Genomic DNA, 23,170 nt, shown 5'->3' on the forward strand with positions numbered 1-23,170 from the left:
AATGAAGCAAACACAGTGTATTTTTTTTCACCATCTGTAGTCTGTAATATCCTTACACTACCTTCATAAGTTAATCAAGATGGTTCATCACATGGAACACCCATAATATCTAAGATTTTGCAAACATTTTTCCCGCACAGATTTCATCTAGTGTTTTGTGGTAGCCAGCCTTTCTGTACTTTCAGTACTTTGATTATTCTTATTGGGAATTGTCTTCACCCGTTGTCTAAGCATTTCTGAAATTAAGTAAAATTGAAAAACACGGGTGGGGGGGGGGGGGGGGGTGGGGGCTTTATTAAACATAATATCCCACTTACTGTAGTAGGGAGTTCAGGTCTTACATGTTATTATGAATACAAGGTAATATTAGTATTATCTAAGCATAAATGTCACTTATAAATCTCTTTCATTTTAACATGTTGGCATAATTACCCCACCCACTTTTTTCAATGGAATAAAACGTATTTCAGTCTACAATAAAATAGTCTGCTGTTTAGATTTTAAGAATATTTTGCTGCCTTAATGACACACACACACACACAAAATGCTTCAAATGTTGTATCACCGGGCATCTACGAGAGATATTTAGAAAAAAAAGAACACTTCATAAAATGTTGAATTTTGATATTTAAGTTCTTTTTGTTGATAATTTAATGTGCTACGTTAAAAAACTTTTATCACATGTTTGACGTCGGAGGAGTGTAATAAAGCCATTACATAGAAATGATATTACACTAGAGTAATAATATAAGATTCGATTCTTTCACTGGTTATAGGTGCAGATGGGAATTTCCGGCCTCGAGTGTAACTGTTTAGGCGGTAACGAGGTTCCTACCGAGTTACCGCCTAAACAGTTACCCGAGAGCCGGATATTCCCATCTGCACCTAAAACCAGTGACAGAATCTTTTTCTTGCATACCGATATCAAGATATAATAATAAAAATGAAATAAGTCGAACGGCTTTCTTTTTAGAACTATTTCTTATAGCAGTGTATTTAAACAAAGCGCGGGAAATCAACGTCCGTAAACAGGAAAGAGTCATGACGTTTCAAAGACCAACAACAGTGTTTAGTTCCGGTTTTGTTTTATCAGTTCCAGCGTAACGTTATGAATATTTGATAAAATAACGTATTTTGAATCGGGAAATATACTATTAGGAACAAAGAGGAACTGTCAAGGTATTGGATTTTTATTCCTTTTTTCGAAATAAAGTATCGATATAAATAACTACATAAATCTTCTACATATATGTAGTTCTTAATACGTCATTTAAAGCACGAGAGTCATCTTACACCCCGGGGTGTAAGATGGATTTTTCCAGCACCGGTAAAAGAAATCCCCGTCTGGTATGCAAGACAGCTTTCCATTTTAACGGTCCCCTCTGACTTTGACTATTTATTTTAGGAGGGTTGTGTTTAAATTCTTGTTAAAATAACATAGCGTTGGTATGGGGCCAGTAGCACTAATGGAAAAAGCAGGGGTGTGGGGGCGGCAGCCCCCAAAGTAACGTGACGTCATGACGTATTTCCGCCCGGGGACCGCTAAACTGGAAATTTCCCTCCCCGTCTGGTATGCAAGAAAGCTTTGACGTCAACGTCGTTTATAGTACATGTATAGGAGACGTTGGTCAAATTGACTTGTTTAGATGATAGTAAAAGAAAGTAGAATTTTTTATGTTTCGGCAGGAAACGCTAACATGTGATAAAAAGAATATTACATTTGTGGCTTTCCACATTGAATTTATTAAACTCGTTGAATAAATCATAAAATGCTCGGCAGAGCCTCGCATTTTTTTCTTTCAACTCGTTTAATAAATTCAGTAATACATCTTACATCAATTTTAGACAAATGCCAGCCAAAAATAAAGGCTGAAAAAATCCACAACAGGTAGAATCTGTTTAGTTAAATGGTACTCAGTTAGCCATATTCTAATTATTTAGCATTATTTTTTGACATTATATGCTGTTAGAAAGAGATATTCGAAGAATCACGATATCCTGAAGAAAACACTCGTACATCCTAAATTAACGTCAATTGTATCAACAAGTGCAGTTTTATCATTTAGTGTCCCGACACCCCTATAGTTCGTGTCATGTTGCGGGACCATATTTGAAGCTCTCCGAAAACTGAAATGCCTCATGATATTCCTATGAAGTTGCTAGTTCAGTTGCCTGGTGACAAATGTTAAGGAATTTAGATCTAAGCACAGAATGTTTCTCTATCTCCTAGCGTTCATGGAAGAACCAGTTAACAAACTTTTCTCACCTTCTACGCTCGTTATTCACACCACATCAACGAAGCAGCAGAAAGTGTTACCTGCCATTTGTTGGGAGAATAAAAGGGCCATCGCACCCATTGTAGGGTTTATTATTCGTTAACAGTTTATAGATTTAACATCGTCAAAACTAGCAAAACTTGTGAACTATATGGCGAAATGCTATTTATTTATTGAAAAATTACATTGACACCAAAATAATACTGGCAGGCGTTAGTCGTTAGTTATTTTTCGAAGTAGCACCCCGATCTACAATGTGAAAATATAATGATTTCTTTCTGTGTTTTAAAACAAATTTAAAACGATTAGGACATTAGTGCATAAATCTACTTTAATAAAATTAATACTTTTGGAGATGGAGCCGGAAGTGGTGAGTTTTAATAAATTCTTTTCGTATTTAAAATAAGTATAAACATTTGTTAAGGTTAGTTTTTATAGTAATGAAGGTGTTCTGTTCTGTTAAACTCACAAATTAATTAATATAAAATATAGTAATGGGCCTCTAATAGATGTGACGGTTGCCGCTGCGCAAAGGACAAATCCTTTGGGTATTTGTCGGGGCTTTTTTTGAAAATTTATTTATTTATTTATTTATTTATTTATTTATTTATTTATTTATTTCCTCCTCGACTTTAATTATTGATAACATTCATCCATAACACAGCAATTAATTAGAAGCAAAATACTTTAAACAGTTTTACAAATGAAGTAATTCTGTCAACGTTCGTTCTCCCCCTGAAACCGTTAAAGATAAACTTTTCGACGAACATTTGGCAGAACGTAAATTTGGCTATTCACCGAGATTAAGGTGCTAGCCAAATTGAGAACGCATCGTTTATTTATGACAGTTTACGGCTCTGAAGGTTTCTGCAAAATAAATCTTATTTTGAATTACCGTGCAGCTTTTAATAAGTTCAGGTACGGAGTAGCTCCACTAATCAAGTTTGGTTCTAATATTTTCCCGGCTGATATATATAATGATCAATTTCTAAAGTGTTTTTTTCTAAATATGTATAAAAGATACACGGTTATACCCCAACATTTTTTCTTTCCATTTTGAAGCATTTTTTTATGTGTCATAAAAGCAGCAAAATATTTTTAAAATCTTAACAGCATTTTTTTTTTGAAGATTCAAGTACGTTATTATATGTTTCATAATTTTTTTTTTTTTAGTTTTACTTATTTTAAGAAATGCTTAAATAGTGGGTGAAACAGAAACAAATGTTCTTCAAGCTCACAGAGGATGAAAAAAGTCTTATCAGTAGTACGAATTTGATCCGATACAACTGTTTTATAAATTGTTGGTTTTTGTTGCTCATCAGTTCTTTTTTAACCCTTACCCTGCTAAATTTCTATAATCTTTCAATTTGGACATAAACTGTTGAAACCGGTGCTAACCAAAAAACAAAAAACAAAAAAATACTGATTGAATGGCGAACAATGCAGATCATGATCTACACTGATCACAAAGGCAGAATCAATCGTGTTTAGCATGATAAGGGTTAATGAGATTTAAGGTGATTATACAGATTTCTGTCAACTAATGGATTTGTTGACAACTTTAACAGCTAATCATTTACACGTGTATTTGTTCACTGCTTTCTTAAGGCGTAAAAAAAATTGTTTGTTTCCGGTATCCCGACCTACCCTAAATTTTTGGCCCGACCCTAAATGTTTTTATGGCCTTGGAGAATATATTTTTCAACTTTTTAACAAAAAGTTGCAAAACTGCACTTTTTATGCTTTAAACATGGACAGTGATGTTAGAAATCAACTTACTGATGCTCTAAAGGCATAGTCCCCTTATTTGGAATCATTTTTTAACACAAAAATAATTTCCGGAAAGTCTCCCTTAATAAAAAAATTTTCCCAAAAAAAAAAAATTTCCGACCTACCTACCCTAATTTTTTTGAGCATGTTACCGGAAACAAAGAATTTTTTTTTTTAGGCCTAATACACGTTAGATTTTCACTGGAAGTATTTTTAAAATTTGATTTTCCTATCCAGGTTACCAAACCAAGATAGCGTTAATTTTAGCATAAGTTTAAATTTAATAAACATATTTTGTTTTACGAATAATATGATTATAAGCACTACTGTATTAAATTTGTCAAATATTTGCATTGACAAGTATATATTTTGCCAAAATTTATCAGAATACCTCCATTTGCCTTTCTCAGTTGCGCAACCAGGATAAATTGAAAATAGATGAATTCCAAAGCTACATGCTGTTTTAAAACTTGCATTTTGTGTCAGATAGTTTATATATAACAATATCTATCAAATGCAAATGTAAAACTAGAAATGATATTGAAATCTAAAGAAATAGTCCACTTTTTGAATACTTTTATGTTAAAGGGAAGTAATTACAATTTTCATAAAAGTAATAAAATTATACATTTTTAGTATGGATCTAACTCTATGTAATGGGTCTTTCTTTTCCTAAAATGAATGTCTAACGTAATGTGTGAAAAGTGAAAAATGTCATAAAATGTTGCTCGAATGTGATTGACCAACTTTAAAGGAATTAACAATCCTTTAAGCGTTTGTTTTACACAAATACATAATGTATTGCTCAGTGATGCTGGTAGCTGATGTTTTACTTAATTTCTTGAAATTCAATTAGCAGTAGTTACCTGGTCTTATTAGATGCAAGTTTTTATGTATGAACGAGACAAAAGTAATTGAAAACTTGTACCTGAGTACCACGAAAATAAATATATCAGTTGATTAAAATAAATGTACGCTATATCTATCTATATACAAAATACATACACTAGCTTCAAAGCCAAACCATTTCGGTCGAAAGTCTGCTTTGCGTGCGAACACGTTTCATGTCCGTATATGCATGTACCAACATATTTGCGCATGAACGTATTCCATTACTAAAAGCGAACCGATAAGTCCACCGCCCTTACTTGTACACATAATACTTGAGAACTGAAATATTCGACATAATCCTGAATTTTGGGCCCCATGTCTCTGTATGGACTTTATAAATGAGCCGTGCCATGAGAAAACCAACATAGTGGGTGTGCGACCAGCATGTATCCAGACGAGCCTGCGCATCCGCGCAGTCTGGTCAGGATCCATGCTGTTCGCTTTTAAAGCCTACTGCAATTAGAGAAACCATTAGCGAACAGCATGGATCCTGACCAGACTGCGCGGATGCGCAGGCTGGTCTGGATCCATGCTGGTCGCAAACCCACTATGTTGATTTTCTCATGGCACGGCTCAAATATGCATGGTAATGAACGATCTTTTAGAATGTTTTAAGCAAGTAAGGATAATTAACTAAGCCGTCTGTTCTGCAGTCAAGTTCACACAAGTGTCTGCTCAAAATAAGGCTTGTTATATCAGACAAGTCATTGTGCGAACAAATAATTATAAGATTTTTTACTGTATGTACCAGTAGGTGTCATTTATGTCCGTAAACAGAACGTACGTCATGACATTACAAAGACAAAAGAAACGTAATAGTTCGTCTTAAGTTTCTCAGTGTTAACGTATATGTACGGAAAAAAAACTTCTCTTATACAATCATCTACTAGACTAGAATATTTTTTCATTAATTCGTGTCACATGCCTCAGATCGCGGCCTAGTGATTAAAACATCCGCCTCGGAAATGGGAGGTCGGAGGCTCCAATGTGACCGATGGGGGAGTTGCCAGTTAGGTAAAGAATGATTACTGATTGTTTTCCTGTCTGACGGCTGGTGTTCGGGAGGTAAATGGTTTATCAGTCAAAATGAATTTGCTTTAAGGATACTTGTCTATAGCTCTATTCGAAGACTTGGTACGTGAAAGAGGTGCGTTCTCTTCATGAACGTTCACGTGAAACCGATTCAGTATACCTATAAATTTATATATTATATAAATTTATAGGTATACTGAATCGGTAATAATAAACTATTGTTACATACACACCTTTCTACATGTTAAGAACCAACTGCTAACATTACTGTGGCAAACATATTTTCACTAGCGAACAAGTTTCAGATGGTAAAACTGCCACCGGTGCGATCAACGACACAGACAAGAAATATTTCTTGATTGTAACGTACAAAGGAGTGCGAATTAGTACGGAATTCCGTTAGGGCCATCGCCTTTGAATGTATTGATCTGAAACGCGATACTCGATAGTACGATGATGAAAACGCGAAATATCGAAACCACGATAACGAAAACGCGACAGCACGATGATGATAACGCGATACTACGATAACGAAAACGCGATAATACGATAGTACGATGATGATAATGCGATACACTATCGCGTTTTCATCATCGTACTGTCGCGTTTTCACCATCGTACTATCGTATTATCGCATTTTCGTTATTGTAGTATCGTGATTTCGCAATATCATTATCATACTATCGCGTTATCACCATCGTACTGTCGCGTTATCGTCATCGTACTGTCGCATTATCGTCATTGTACTGTCGCGTTATCACCATCTTACTGTCGCGTTATCACCATCGTACTATCGCGTTATCATCATCGTACTATCGCCTTCCGGTGCCCATGCGCACAGAAGAATTTCCTCTCCAGTGTTCTGGTTTCTATTTATCTTGTTATTTAAGCTCTGTTGAAATTAAAAATGATTTCTATTGCTTGCTAATGGGTTGTAAAAAGTTTTTTCAGCTAAAACCAAATATGTACTTAGGCAAAAACTCTGCAGGTCAATCGGTTTGAGTTTTCTATATAGTATATGATAACAAGAAAAAAAAATGTTATATTGTACCATGATCAGGGCGTTTTTTGTTCGTTTTTATTTTGGTCTGACATGAATATTTTCACAAATATGATGATGAATATTTTCACAAATATGATGGTTTATATTTCAACACTGAAAAGCAAATGCATGTCTTGTAAAGCTCAGGTCATTGATGTTGAATTCCGTAAGACGCATAACAGCACTGAAATCGGAGCATCGCAAATATTCGAAGAATATTGTTTGCAGTTTTCATGGCACATAGTTTCTTTTAATGCGTCAAAGTCTGGCAATTTTCTGCAAAAATAAAATAAAAAGTAAAGCAGTTTACAACCAAAAGTGAGTTAACGCCCCCTTACTCAGACATTTTATTTATGATTTTACAGGAATGAGAAATGCAGTAAAATTATATCTGCACAGCATTCTGAACCTGTTCAACATCCAACACGCTTTGTCTCACTAAATTCATTTTCTGTAAATGACTCTTAAATTGACGAAAGCTAAAAAAGCATGGAAAAATGTTAATTATTTTTTACTTTTGACTAACTAGCAGCTGTAGCTATAGGAGGATTATCAATACAAATCAAGATTTTCACACACTAGCACCCGCGTTCAAATCTGCATATCGCCCTATCGCTAGAGCAGGAGCTGTAGTTCTAAAAGTATAACTTCTAATCTTCTCATTTTTAGCATGCACATGCGCACCGGAAGGCGATGGTGCGATAATGATAACGCGACAGTACGATGGTGATAACGCGACAGTACGATGGTGATAACGCGATAGTACGATAATGATATTGCGAAATCACGATACTACGATAACGAAAACGCGATAATACGACAGTACGATGGTGAAAACGCGACAGTACGATGGTGAAAACGCGATAGTATATCGCATTATCATCATCGTACTATCGTATTATCGCGTTTTCGTTATCGTAGTATCGCGTTATCATCATCGTGTTGTCGCGTTTTCGTTATCGTAGTTTCGTGATTTCGCGTTTTCATCATCGTACTATCGAGTATCGCGTTTCAGATCAACACATACAAAGGCGATGGCACTAACGGAATTCCGTAAATTAGACATAAACGTTATAAAACGAATTTAGTACAGGATGTTGTGATAACTGAATAGTAATAATACTTTTTTTACTCTCCATAAAGTTACAATAGAACCGAAAACGTCGATATTTTCCATATTGACGTCTAAACTTTCATATCGAGTACGTGTCGTTATTTTTAGCTCGCCTGAGAAAAAGGCTCAAGATGAGCTTTTGTGACTGCTTGATCTCCGCCGTCTATCGTACGTCCGCCAACAATTTCTAAAACATCCTCTTATTCAAAACTACCAGGCAGATTTACACCAAACTTCACATGAATGATCTTTAAGTATCCAAAGAATTAAAATCCATTCAGAACTGTGGTTGCCTTGACAACCGAAATGAAAAATCTGTACATATCTGCTTTGTCGGATTTCAAAAATATTTTGTAGAAATGTTCTCTAGGTGACCCTCTGCCAAAATTTCTTAAGCCGTTCTATGTCGTTAAAAAGACATGGCCGCCAGGGGGCGGGGTTTATTTTCGCTATATCACTATTTTGAAAATTTCAGTGGCTATGATGTGAATTTCAAAAATCTTCAAAACCACTAAGCAGATTTACACCAACCTTCAAAGAAATGATCAGTGGGTGGCCCCCTTTCAAAACTGCCAAAATAATTAAAATTCATTCAAAGCTGTGGTTGCCATGGCAACCGAAAGGAAAATTTAAAAAAAAATCTTGTCAGAAACTGTTAGCCGGATTTCTAAAATAATTTGTAGAAATGATCTCTAGGTGACTTTCTACCAAAATTGCTTTTAAAAGCCATTCTATTTCTTTAAAAAACATGGCCACCAGGGGCAGGGCTTATTTTTGCTATATCACTATACAAGGTCAGCTTTTAACGAGAATTTTCAAGAATTCTCTCCCTTGATTATTGACTGTGTTAAAGCAATACCCTTCAAATTGGATTGTCTCCCTTACATTAGCTAAAGTCGTGTCATTCATGACCCAAGTCAATAATTCTTTGTCATGGATTTTGCACTGATCTTAATTTTTTGCTTTGAAGTTGAAAATTTCAAAAGTCTTCTCTGAAACTTGAAGACCTATATCTTAGATATTTGGTGTGGCATTGTTTAGTGGACTTTTACCAAGATTGTTCAAGTTATGATCCCAGGGTCAATATTGGTTCCGCCCAGTGGTCCCTTGAATTTACATAGAGTTCTATAGGATAAACATAAAAAAAATGTTCTTCTCTGAAACCGAGAGGCTCAGAGCTTAGATATTTTACATGTGGCATTGGCTAGTGGTCCTTTACTAAAAAATGTTCAAATCATGAGCCAGGGTCCATTGAAAGCCACGCCACGGCGTCACTTAGTTTTTATATTAGTTATATAGGAAAAAATACTTTCTTGTTTTCCTAAGATAAAGCCTTGAAATTTTGATGACATACACAGTTTTGTACACCAATCTTAAAACTGACTTCCAGTGACCATGAATATGACCAGTCCTACTGACCTACTTTCTTAATATTTTAGCACCAGTTTGACATTGATACATACGTGTAGCTCATATTACTCAGGTGAGCGATCCAGGGTCTTCTTGACCCTCTTGTAGTGTGTATACGCGTTATTTTTATTTACATCAGTTTTGTCAATTTTATTCAGGCTATTGAACAAATTCATAATATTTATGCAAAATTTATACGTGTAGAAACGTATGTAATAAAAAGATTATTAGCCTCGTATCGAGACATATGCGCTCGTTCTTTAGCTTTTATGCAAACATTTAGGACCCGGGTCGCTCGAAACATGACCGCTAAGAGTCTGTTTTAAAACGGCACTCTAAAAAAAAAAGAAAAAGAAAGAAAACAAAAAAAAACGATTAAAATTTTAACATTTTAACATGAATAAACAGAAGTGATAAAAATGTAAAAATGAACTTTCGCGTGTTTTATTTTAATGATTTTATTTGATCCTTGTTTCATAAATAAAATAATACAAGCCTTTCTATTTAACACAAACCAAAATAAAAATTGGGTCGTGCTAAAATTTATTTCAATATATTCAGTCATTCCCACAATGCTAACTTGTCTTCTTTTTAAATGAACATTTAAACCGTGTATAACAAATATGTGCATTTGAAATTTTAAAATTGTTTCAGTTTTGAAACTTCAAATTCAACTGACCCGGTGAAAATAGTCTCTTGTCTAATTCATCGAGAAAAAAATATACCTGCACCCCTCATGTCGATGGGTGGTGGGGGCAGATTTATGATACTACAGCGAAAGACCCCACTCCCCACCCCGTATGTTTTTCGATCATTTTACTGTTACAAGTAAAATAAATTCATATGATAATTTTAGTGTGTGTGTATGTTTTTTTTTTTTAATCTATGGGACAGTTTTTACACACTACTTAGTCATTCCGCTCGAAAACAATAATTTCGCAGAAAGATTTTGGCATGACTTTTGCATAAAGTAAGCGAATAGCCGGAGTACATATTTGAAAATTACATCACCGTAAAGGTTTCAACGAGCCTGTAATATTAAATGAAAATAATTATTTTTTGAATTGAATGGGCGCCCTGAAACTAAATAAATCGTCATAAAAACGGCCTCACAACTATATATATATAGGTCTTTGCTACAGACGGATTTTCCGGTATCTTTTGCTGTAAAAATCTTTCACCGGTTATGACCTTGCTGTAAATAGTATTACAATACGTATGTAGAATATTTATGTATATATATAATTTATTAAGAAAACGGAATAAATTCAATACTTGAAATTCCTATTGGTCATGATAGTATATTTCTCGATTCAAATCACGTTATTTTCATTTAAAATCTTCGTTACGCTGACAATGATAAACAAAACGAACTTAACCATTGTTATTGTTTTGAAAGTTCATGACGTCTTTCCGTTTACGACGTTGGATTTCCCGCGCTTTGTTTAAATACATGCATATGAAATATGTTCAAAAGAAAGCGTTCGATTGAATTTTATTTTTATTTTATTCTTGAAATCGGTATGCAAGAAAAAAGATTTGTCACATGGTTAAAAGGTGCAGTTGGGAATATCCGATCGAGGGTTATGTTTGGTCGGTTAACGAGGCTTCTTGATATTGGAATTACAAAAGCAAATTTGCCGACCAAATTTTTGAAAAAAAAAAATAACGCATCTTTGTTCGTGTTGTAATATCTGTAGAATCACTGGGGATACGCTGGTGGCCAAACACGGTATCTGCATAATCCCGAGGGATTGGTAAGTACCTTAGAGTACCAATATATCACAAGAGGTTATAACACGAAACAAATATGCCTTAACGTTGTTCTTACATAAAATATTGTCCACCAACGTTATTATGCGCGAAAATGTAAGTGTTGACGTCATTTCCTTTTTAATTATGTGGTTTAGGTTCTGCCAAGGAATGCGCATATTCAAAAAGATGTATTAACAGGGCGGGAGCGCTATAATTCCACTCCTTTCTCTCCTGTTAAAAAATCCCCTTATCCACGAAAAAGACAAAAGATCAATTTTATGTTGTATTTTTTTATATATTTGAATATAATGAAATAAGTTCTAAATTATGTATTTTCACACCTTTGTTCTTGTTGTGTACCATAGTAAGTCGTGCTATCAACATACATTGTACTTAAAGTTTATTTATTCTATTGGTTAAGTGATCAAATTTATCCTGCTTCCGGTAAGTTATTGGGCTCTAATGCTTATTCACTCTATTAAAAGGAGTCCGTGACTGTTAGAAACACAATAGTGTCGGCATTACTTTAACACGCCTTAGTGCTTCCGTGGTGTTGTTGAAGAGGCTTTCAAGTCAGGCATAGCTGGCAACTTGTACAAAGTGCAGATATTACGTTGCTGCCTGCTAACCAATGACAAGCCTGGATGTGAATGGACTGTTAAATGTATAACCATCTGGAAGAGAAAAGTGATGGACCTGCCCTACACAAAAAAGCCACTGCAGAATAATTTCGCCACGATAAAAGTAGTCTCTTATCTGCGGTAATGCTACCGGTCCTGCGCTATTACCACATGGTATCAATCAAATAATATTGGATCCTCTCTTATCTGTCCAGTCCCTATTTATTGAATACTTTTACTTACACAAAAACCCCGACAATGCTGAATCCTCTGCTTTATGTCTGGCCTGTCTGTTTATTTTCGTCTTTCTTAAATATTTTCATACATTCATACATATTTTATTGTTTCTGTATAACAGACTGAAGCTCTTGATTTGTCTTTGCCGAAGTTACCACGGGCCTTACCACAAGATCGCATCCCGTCAGCGGAAAATTCATCTGGTCACTCCCAGTCTGCGCACATCCAACCCTGGGACATCCCGCCAGCATACTGCAAGCAAGAACACACATTTCCGGAAGAAAACCTACACTGGCAATCGAATTCATGGAAAGAAAATGAAAATGTATCTGAAAATTATTACATGAAGGTAAAATTATTACATTATAAATCAGGTAAATTCCCCCAAGTTTCATGGAGAATGGTAACCTCTTAAAATATATTGTATCGTTTTACCTTCCATTAGATTCTAGCATTTTATTAGTTAATGTAGTGACACTCTGTTTCTGTGGAGTACCAGTAGATTTTCATGTCGATATAGGCTGTACAGAAGTGGTAGATAAAAACAGTCAATAAAAGGGTTAGTAAGTGACGTCCACGGAAATATGTAGAGTCCCCTACCCCTATTTATCATACTGACCCCACATATTCTCGTGGAGGGACACTAACAAACCCAATAATCAATAATGTCTGTAATACCTTCATTCTATTTTCCTTCATCCCGAAGTTCACGGAATGCCCAGATATTTCACTGAGTTCACGGAATACCCAGATGCATTTGTATTTCACTGAGTACAAGGAATGCCCAGATATTTCACTGAGTTCATGGAATACCCAGATATTTCACTGAGTTCATGGAATACCCTGATAGTTCACTGAGTTCACGGAATACCCAGATATTTCACTGAGTACAAGGAATACCCAGATATTTCACCGACTTCACGAAATACCCAGATGTTTCTCTAAATTAGCTACTGTTTTCCTATGATCATTACATGACTCCTTATATAAATTGCCGGTCCGTATTTTGTACCTAATGACCACATATTTACAGGGCTAGTAGGTAAAATATAATAAGATAAAACTGAAAAATGACTTCTGATGTCATGTTATAAACTTTTTATTGAATGGCTACTCGGTCAATAGTCAAAACTATTGCCCGATGTCCGAATTTTTACAACAGAAATTTAAATATAGCTCTATCGACGTCCGAACACTCCGAAATTCCTGTTACCCAGGATCATTATAATTACGGCACGTGAGGTATGGCTGTGCATTACGGATAAGTCAACGGCAACCAAAATGTTCGTTTTCACTGGCATTTTGTTTCTGTCTCTAGTAAGGTATGTAATAGCCCTAAGGTTCAAAGGATATAGAATAATGAAGGTGCGACATTTAAAAAAACAATACGATGGATGTAAGGGGTATTTAGTGTGAAGTATGGTGCATCTAACATACTCCTTTTAGCTAGAATAATTCGAAATGTAACTAAGTTTTATATTGTGATTATTGTTGTTTTCAAGTCTTACACTGATATTGTACACAATAACCGAACTCTTAACCTACGTTGTATTTACGGTTAATGATAATCTGCGGAACAAACGGGGACGGAATGGAAAAAATATTGAAGTATCGTATAGTGTATTAAACAGGTCTATTCATAGACTGGTTCATTTTTTGAATTCCTTTTCATAGCATCAATTTGATTGGGGAATGTACATAAACGTTCGGTGGTATTATCTTTAAAGTTTCATCCGGAGCGATGTACTTACATCAGGTCTAACGACGCGTTTGAAAGCTGTTTTTTTTTTGTGGGAGAGACATGAGGTCAATTATCATTTTATATTGATTGTTTTGGCTGTGGGATACACTGACATTGCATCATGTTAAAAGAACTTATACACGCAACATTCATTTACGCTTTTGTACTTTTGACAAAAATATTTTCATGAAATATGTTTCACATACCAGATGTCCAAGATTATTACTACTAGCAAATTTTAGTTTAATCTAAGAATATGTTATGGATTCATGCGAAATACTTTATTAGATTTGTCATGAAATTGCACACTAAACCTCTAGAGTGTCCCTGAAAAAAAAAAGAAAAGCAGAAAATGAAATGCAGATGAAGAAGTTTGATGTCCTATGCGATGCCCAATACTTTTCCGTTCCATTTTTTTCTGCTCCCGGCGTATTGTTAGCCGTATTTACAACGGCAATGATTTCAGTTGCTGCTTTTCCGGACATGAAAGCGATTGGACCACTGGTATAGATTTATGGTTCACTATGTATTAATTATATTTTGTATTTTAATTATTTCAATCTAAAAGATTGAGATGACCGTAATAAGAAACGTGCCTTGTCCTTAAAGCTGATTGCAGCAGACAATTGCACTGCGAACAAGGTAAGATTTATGTAGTGACGTGAAAGTCTGTAAAATGTATTACAAGGTATCACATGCATTTTTTATCCAGTCATATCCTCTTGAAACAAGTCCCCTTCCTCTGTAAGTGTGTTCTACATACAAACCCTGTTAGTAATTACATGCCTGTAAAAAACAAAAGGCTTATACTATGGAAGGCAAGAATTCGTCTTATTATGTCCTTTATACATTATGTTTATTGTTGGTTTTTGTACAATGTATGTGTTTACTGTATTATGTATATTCTATATCTATTATGTGTAAAGTTTGTCATATAATGTACATTCTTTATGACAGAATGTTTATCATGTCCATTCTTTATTTTATTATCTATACTGTTTATATATACGCGCAGTTTTCATATTGTAGAAGTTTGTTTTAGTATGTACGTTATTGTTCCTTCTCAAGAGAAGGAACACTTATGGTGAACATGTCACACTTGACTGAGCATGTAATGGATACAAGGGTATTGTCAAAGGAATCCGATTTCCCGTAGGGCGCCGCCATCTTTGACTCATGCATATTCATTACAGATAGCCTCTAGCCCAATATGTGTTTACGCATAATCAATCTTTATTCCAGTCTTTAAATAGTGCAATACAACTACGTAAAATAACAGAACAAGAAGACACACTAATAAAGTTTAAATCATGTAACTCCTCGATTGAATATATCATAGTAAAGAATCGAGATTAATGAAATGAATATGCATCATCTAAAAATAGACTCCTGCCAAAAAAAAAATGCGTAAAAATATTGTCCCTGGTCACGTGATTCCTTTAGCTTCTAACGTTTCAAATTTGCAAGTCATTTCTTGCGTACTTTTTTTACTTCCTGATTTGTTTTTCGAATCGTAAACGCATGTACGAAATTTCTTTGTGTTAAGTGTGCGGGCACTCGCTGGTGTAGTCGCGTGATGAAAATATCCGGAAGTGAAATACAGACTGCAAGACAAATGCTTCCAATAGCATAATATGTACTGCATTTGCTTATATTAAAAAAAACAGCTTTGGGTTATGATAAAACTGTTAATACTTAGATTAGTTCTTAAACAGATCTAATTAAGTTTGCACAAAAAATGACAAAACATATTTTTCTCATTGCATTATTAAACATTTGTAACATTATGCTAAAACAATATCCATTAAAAATAATATTTTATATGTGCTAGAAGGAACCTTTAGGTAAGCTAAATCTTGTTTATATCATTATGCCCAAATTTCGCATGAAAACACTAGTTTTGTATTTTATCTATAAAAGTGAGAAACGTTTAATGTCTGCAGCACATATAAGGACACGTGTTAGTGACTTACATTTACCTGAAGAATATGGTCAATGCTGAATACAAACCAAATGAAAGGTGGGAATCATGTTCGATGCAAGAAAAATATTTTCAGCCAAACCAGTACACTGTAAAATGATTCATGGCTATCCATGTAACTTCCACTAATCAGCTGACAAAATTTTCCGGTTCATTTTACTGAGGAAAGGCCATGTCTGATTACGTTAGATTTGCGGTGTCTGTATACCATATCGATGGGATTATTTTGACAGGTACAAATTTATATGGTCTACGCTTTATTTTGATTTTGAAGCTTTCTAGACAGACCTTTTGCATTTCCTCGATTTCAGACAGTCGTTGATATCAACATATATATATCACATGTAAAATTTAGAAATTAAAAAACTCATGTGAAATGCTGGTCTAAATAATAACGTTAATTTGATTTTCAAGATAGGCGCGTCTGTTTTCGGGGTACCATAAACAAACGGGTTTTCTTTTATAGCGAGCAGATCAAAACGAATGTAAAAAAGATACTCTTTTTACGTTAAAAACGTGTTTACAGGCAAATTTACAAAAATACCAAGTGCGTTTAAAAGGAAATGTTCTACCAGTTCACCCCGACATTTCCCTGGGCTCGTTTCACGAAACCTCCTTATGGGAAAGTTTGAACTTATGACATAACTTAGAATTAAGATAAGTAAAAAGTTGTTTCACGAAATCTGACAACTTGTTTGAAAATAAATTAGTATAGATAATATTTTTTTCAGATGCAACACTCATTAGACATTCATATTTAAACATTCAACACAGAAACATAGCTTTCTACATCAAGTATTACCTTACAGTTAATAAGACATGCCTGAAGTTATGCATTGAATAACCACTATATAAGACATTTGTGCAACAGTTTAGGTTATAACTTAGACACTCCTAAGTTCTGTTTTATATTCAAACTTAGGTTTGATCTGAAGACATAACTTATGAATTTTCGTGAAACGGGCTCCTGTTACATAACATAAAGAAGAATGACAGTGCTATTAGCGGTTTGCAAATAAAGATCTTCCCGATTAAATGTTTCTGTAATCATCATAACGAACTGTTCACAACAGTTATAAAGATTCTACCTGAAAGACATGTAGTAAAGAAAAGTAATCAACATGATGCGGAACGTACATAATATAAGAAAGTACTTGTATCACTAATTACGACAAAACAAGACACATTGTTGTACATAACAAGACTGTAACGTTACTTCGTTTAGTATGGTTAGATATCATAGGAAAAGAAAGATGTGTAGTACATTGTAATATTTTTTGAATGGTTTTCACGGGCTATATGAAACAAGCCATCAAGTTCAAAGACATATATATATAAACTGTGTACTGTGAAAAGGGAAATCATGTCTGTTGAACTATATGAAGACATTCTAAATTATAGAGCAAGTATTCAAAATACCGGCCACTTCAAGAGTTCAAAATATGTTGTAATTCATAAGTCAACTTTTATTCAGTTTCATGCCAGAATTTGTCGGCGTAACTGAACACCCAGTAAAACTCAGCACTTCAAGTTCAACAGAAATGAATTGCTTGACCCGTTCAATCCTTTTCACAAGACGCACATCGTACAAATTTTTGAAGCTAGGACAGTCTGAAAACATTTTATATTTGCAAGAAATAATTGCGGTAATAGTTTTGCCACTCGGTGAAGTAAACAATGCAAAAAGCATAAGGTTTTCAGCAAATTAGGTGTTAACTTTTATACGGTTTTTGGACATAACCTTTGGTTTGGTGCTAAAGTAGCGTATAGTGAAAAAGTAAAACTCACTGAAAACAAGATTAAAAGCACCATCAACATCATTTTTTCTTCTATTTTTTCTTAAGACTGAGGATTATATTCCCCCGTCGAAGAAACACAAGCTATCACTTACCCCATATAAGGGCAACAGTCCACCTGCTACCTACTTAGCAAGGAATACTGACGCAAGCGATGCGTGTCTAGGCGATGACGCTGAGTCACCACCGTCGATCCCCTTTCTAGACGTAAAACTTCAAGATGGAGGTGAAATAAAACGCACATGCCAAGGAGTATCTGTCAGTCTCCATGACGAGAACCTTTGGCGAGCTTTCGCCGAATTTGGAACAGAAATGATCATAAATCGTGGTGGAAGGTAAATATGATATACATATTAAATATTCTGTTCTCTATGTGAATGGTATTCTTTTCATACAAAGAAATTAAATCTGTGATGCATCAAATTCTAAAAATTTAACAATGTAACGCCAGAATTATAAATAAATGGGGCAAGCAAAACAACATGACACAAATCCTGTCAAGACAATCTGTATGTTTATAGGATCAGAAAGAAAATTAAAATCTGAGCCTAAATTGAATATGGTTACTTTAGGTTAAACATGAAGCAAACCAAACTTTCACAAAAACATTAGGCATTTGCGTAGACAAAAATGTTAAGTGGAATGTACAAATAGAATATGTCTGTAACAATATACATACGCAGAAAAAATGCTCACCCCACCCGCCCCCTGAAACGTATGTCGTACTTTTTGCCAGCTAAAATGAAATGATTGTTTGATCAAGTCTTTATATATTACATTGTTTAGATTATGGGTGTTTTGTTTGGTATAATTGTAACAAAGAGGAATTTGAAAAGTTGAATAAATGATAGTAAAAAGCCTAAAAGATTATGTTAAGAAAACCAGTCAAAACACTATCATTACAATAAAGTGTGAGCTAATATAAATGTAAACAGGGCTATCTAATTCACGTGATTAATTTGCAATAATACACGCATTGTTTGTACGGAGATTTCGGTCAAACATAGTCGAAGCTTGCCATGAACGTCCACTAATATAACTGTTTAAAAACATGGTGTATCGAGCTTTTTTCCTGCAATGACAAATTTCCTAATGTATTTGAACATGTTTTTATTTTTTTTCTCTATATTTCGAACATTTAGCCGACATAGTTTGAATTATACATATTTTTGTAATACTACAAAATCCATTACCAGCTTAAAATGGTCAGGTTATCTTACCGATAAGGAGCATCGTTTTTGAACGTCGTGTAAAAAAAAATGTTTATATAATTTTAGCACGTTAACGAACAATGCGATATAGCGTCTAATAATTTATTTGTTTGCAAAATGTAATCTTATTTAAATAATATTTTTGCCTATTTCCAATGTGACATTTGACAAAAAAGGATTTTTTTTAAATTAAAGGGGAATATTCAGCATTTGACAATGTATGTATTTCGAAAGAGTTTTATGAAAAATATAAACTAGCCAAAAAATGATGAAAATCGAACTACAAACAAAAAATATATGACAATTTAAATATCATCAATGTAATGAAACGACAGCCATTTTGGGCACAGTGAAGTCATCATTCTTTCCTTATATAGGCTTTTCCTTATATAGGCATAATAAATATGATATTTTTGGCAAAATTATGTTGAGTACAAGTAATGACGGACGTTAAATTCAAGGTACACACTTTTAAACACAAAATAAAATTCCCACAGAATATGATTCTCTTAGTTGTTGTTCACTGATTTACCATGCTCATATAAGGAAAGAATGTTGTACAATTACGTGCCAAATGAAGTTCACAAAACATATTTCCCATAGACATACATTCATTTCCTACTGTTAAATGCAGCTAACCGCCTCCGTAGTCTAACGATAGATCACTCACTTTGAATTGGCTGTCGTCATGGATTTGCATCCTGGTCGTTATATCAAACACAAGAAATGGTATCATTCTTTCATACCCCCGTGGCAATGGATACCATCAGGAGTAATTAATATACATTGCAGAATTTGTTGCACAGCTGACTTAAAAGAAACTCACAAACCATATACATGTTCTTGAGAGTATTAAAACATGAAGAAGTGTAAGAATTACCCCAGTATGGATAATGGATCATCCATGGTATCGCTTGAATACATTCTAGCTATTTTTCAGTTCCACATAGGAAAATGAATGATTCTGACTAGGTGACTACATCAAGTGTAATTATTTTCTGGGATAAGAACACGTCTATTTCTTTTAGTATGTATTAATATAGGGTTTTAACGATATTCTCATAATTCTTGGATGGGTTTCAAAAGGGCACATGGTACCAAAAAGAATAAAATGCAAGCGCTTTTCGGATAAAACTGTATTTTATTCATGCACTTTCTACTTTTCTTTCAAACAGTCAAATACAAACTTCTGAAACTATGGCAGTTAAAGGCACTGACCTCTAGATTCTGGCTAAAGATGATTTTTCTCTCAAATTGAAGTTTGGTCATATTATGAACATTAGACTGTTTTTGTTTCTAAACCATTTTAAAAATGCCAAATCAAGAAAAAAAATATGATCGCGTCGGGAATAGAACCCGAACCGCCGCGGCAATAAAAGAAGTTTTCCGCTGTCGTTACCAATATCGCTATGGAGCACTTAGTGTTAAACCCGCGTTAAATATAGATATTTATAATCGACGCAGTTTACCCAGAGCAATGCGTTACAAACGCTTTTCGATTTTCATCGTAAAAAGTGGTAAAAACAACTAATTCTCATGTGTTTCCGTAGCATATAGTCTGTCAGTATTAAAGTTTTAAAGCATTCTTAAGAAATACAGCATTAATTTCCGTATATCTAAAAAATCTTTTTTTTTGTTGTTGTCGAACGTTCTGGAGGCCAGTGCCTTTAACAAATTACATAAGTTTCAAAGCTTAAATAATTTCCAAGAAAACTGAACCCGAACAAAAATTTAACCAAGCAGTACCAGTTTTCTAGATAAAATGGGTGAAAACTTGGCATACTTCAAAATAAACTAATTGTTCACCTACATACCCATTTGAAAATAGTCAGTGCTATAGCCCTAATATTATTCAACAATATCAGACTGAAAAAAAAATTTACCTTTAACTTGTTAGATTTCTAAAATGGAATTGTCCATCATTCAGTTTGGGCAGTACCACTTATTATTCAAAGGGGATGTTCACTGAAACTTTATTGACTGAATAGCGAACAGTGCAGACCATGATCAGCCTGAACAGACTTGCAAGCTATTCTTGATCTGCTCTGGCCGCAAAGACAAAGTAACTTGCCGCCAGCAGGTTAAAGATTAAACAATAAATACTAGTTTTCATAGTTTAAAGGGGATATCATTCTGACAAAATACACATGAGAGTTATTGTTCTTAACTTATGATGATAATTAACTGCACGAATTCTTTAGTTCTTGCAGATTTCAAGAAAAGATGAGTCTAAACATAAATCTTTTAACCAACGCTTACAATCAGGTGTCAATAATAACACGTAGTTTTTTTTTTTTTAAATCTTTGAACAATCTAAAATTAGAATGTATTACACAGCTGAGACGATATAATTTTAACAAACTTGCACAGTTTCAAAACATCTATTTTATTTTCAAAGAAAACAATCTTATTTGAATGTTTTTGATGCTTTTTTTTAAATATTTTAGTATTGTAAATATATGAGGATGTGATTCTCGTTAAATAAAACAAGTAACACAAACCTGCACGGGTCTATCAACCTTTGCAAAAGATACCAGACTCGATTAGCGCCTCGGGCAATATTACGTTCTCAAGTTGACAACGTCCTATATCACCCTTGTTGACCTGTGTTATTTATATGATATCGCCATTATATGATACTTGTATCGGCGCTTGTGACCATGGAGACCATTCAGTATAATTCCGCTTAAGCCAGTGCAAGGGGCATTAGGGATGCAGGTGCAAGGGGCATGATGGTTGTCGGTGCTATGGGTATGAAAGGTGCCGGTGATGGAGGCATAAAGAGTGCCAGTGCTAGAGGCATGGTGGGAGCCGGTGCTAGGGGCATGAAAGGTACTGGTGCTAGGGGCATGAAGGTGCCGGTGATTGGAATATGATAGGTGGCGGTACTAGGGGTATGATAGGCACAAGTACTTTGGTTTAGTGGTTGCCGGTGCAAGGGGTATGAGAAGTAACGGTGCTAGAGGTATGATCGGCATCGGTGCTAGGAGCAGAAGGGTGCCGGTTCTAGTTTTGTGAACGGTGCCGATACTAAGGAATGAGGGGTGCCGGTGCTACGGGTATTAGAGGTGCCAGGGCTATGGATATCAGGGGTGTCGGTGCTATGGGTATTAGAGGTGCCAGAGTTATGGATATCAGGGGTGTCGGTGCTATGGGTATTAGAGCTGATGTTAGGGAAATGCATGAGGGGTGCAAGTGCTCGGGTCATGAAGAGTGCCGGTGCTAGGGGGCATGAAGGATACCTTTGCCGTGGGAATGAGCATTCCAGAGCTAGGGGCCTAAAGGTTGCCGCTGATAGGGGCATGGGAGGGAACATGACAGGTGCCGGTTCAAACGGCATGAGGGTGCCGCTGCTAGTGGCATGAGGGGTATTTTAAACTTTATTTCCTCCCAAGAACAGACTCTTTCAAACCGAATCTGGCAGTCATCATTTCGTTTGGTTGCATTCTGTTCTTCAAAAAGCAAGCTTTTATTGATTTCATATCCGCTGTAGAACACGTGCATGCGTGCCTCATGTATAACTCATACATCCATGTCTCATACAACACATACAATCCCGTAACCTAAATTGCCCTTAGTAAATACCCTCTCTACAATTATTTTTGTTCAGAATACTGATTCTTTTCTTATGACAATTTGTCTTAACCAAATGTCTCAATGACATATTTTTTTTAAAAAAAAAATCAAAACACTTTAACGCTCAATTTTTACCTCAGGCGGATGTTTCCACACATTATTCTATCAATGGAAGGGTTGAATCCGCAGAAATTGTACTCGGTGATACTTGAAATTGTTCCTGCAGACCAGCGCCGATATAAATTTATCCATAATCAATGGATGCCAATGGGAATGGCTGATCCAGGTCCGAGAATCCAGCCTGTTACTCACCCAGATTCGTCAAATGTTGGTTCTTTCTGGATGCGGAACAGAACCTCGTTTTCGAAAGTTCGTCTGACAAACAGTAAAGACTCTAGTGTAAAGGAGTGTTCGGACGGCAATGTAAGTAAACTATCGTGAAAAAAATAAGTGTGTTTTTCTTTCTTACAAATTTTGCTATTTCATCATTTTGAAATATATCTTGTACATATATTTTGAAATATATCTTGTGGGTGTTATTGTACAGTTGATAACATACAAGCAAGAATTAAAGACGCGCCACAAAAAGACTGTATTCTTTTGTATTTCCACGATGGTAATTATACATGCTTTGCAGGATGAAAATGAGAAATAACAAGTATATTGACCGTGAGATATATAAGGCCAGGACAATGTGTTTAATGTCTAAATATATTAA

At 34.9% G+C, this 23,170-nt stretch overlaps 1 protein-coding gene across 1 annotated transcript in view; it reads left to right on the forward strand.

Moving 5' to 3' along the window:
• The first annotated feature begins 1,086 nt into the window (after positions 1–1,086).
• LOC123547704 (T-box transcription factor T homolog) overlaps positions 1,087–23,170 on the forward strand; it is a 36,754-nt gene continuing 14,670 nt past the window's right edge. The window contains exons 1-4 of the mRNA XM_045334966.2: positions 1,087–1,179; positions 12,269–12,496; positions 17,714–18,000; positions 22,593–22,875. Of these exons, the coding sequence (XP_045190901.1) occupies positions 12,491–12,496; positions 17,714–18,000; positions 22,593–22,875 (576 nt within the window). The 5' untranslated portion in view covers positions 1,087–1,179; positions 12,269–12,490. The remainder of the gene's footprint in view (positions 1,180–12,268; positions 12,497–17,713; positions 18,001–22,592; positions 22,876–23,170) is intronic.

Source organism: Mercenaria mercenaria, chromosome 9 (assembly GCF_021730395.1).
Source record: "Mercenaria mercenaria strain notata chromosome 9, MADL_Memer_1, whole genome shotgun sequence".
Taxonomy (NCBI): Eukaryota; Metazoa; Mollusca; class Bivalvia; order Venerida; family Veneridae; genus Mercenaria; species Mercenaria mercenaria.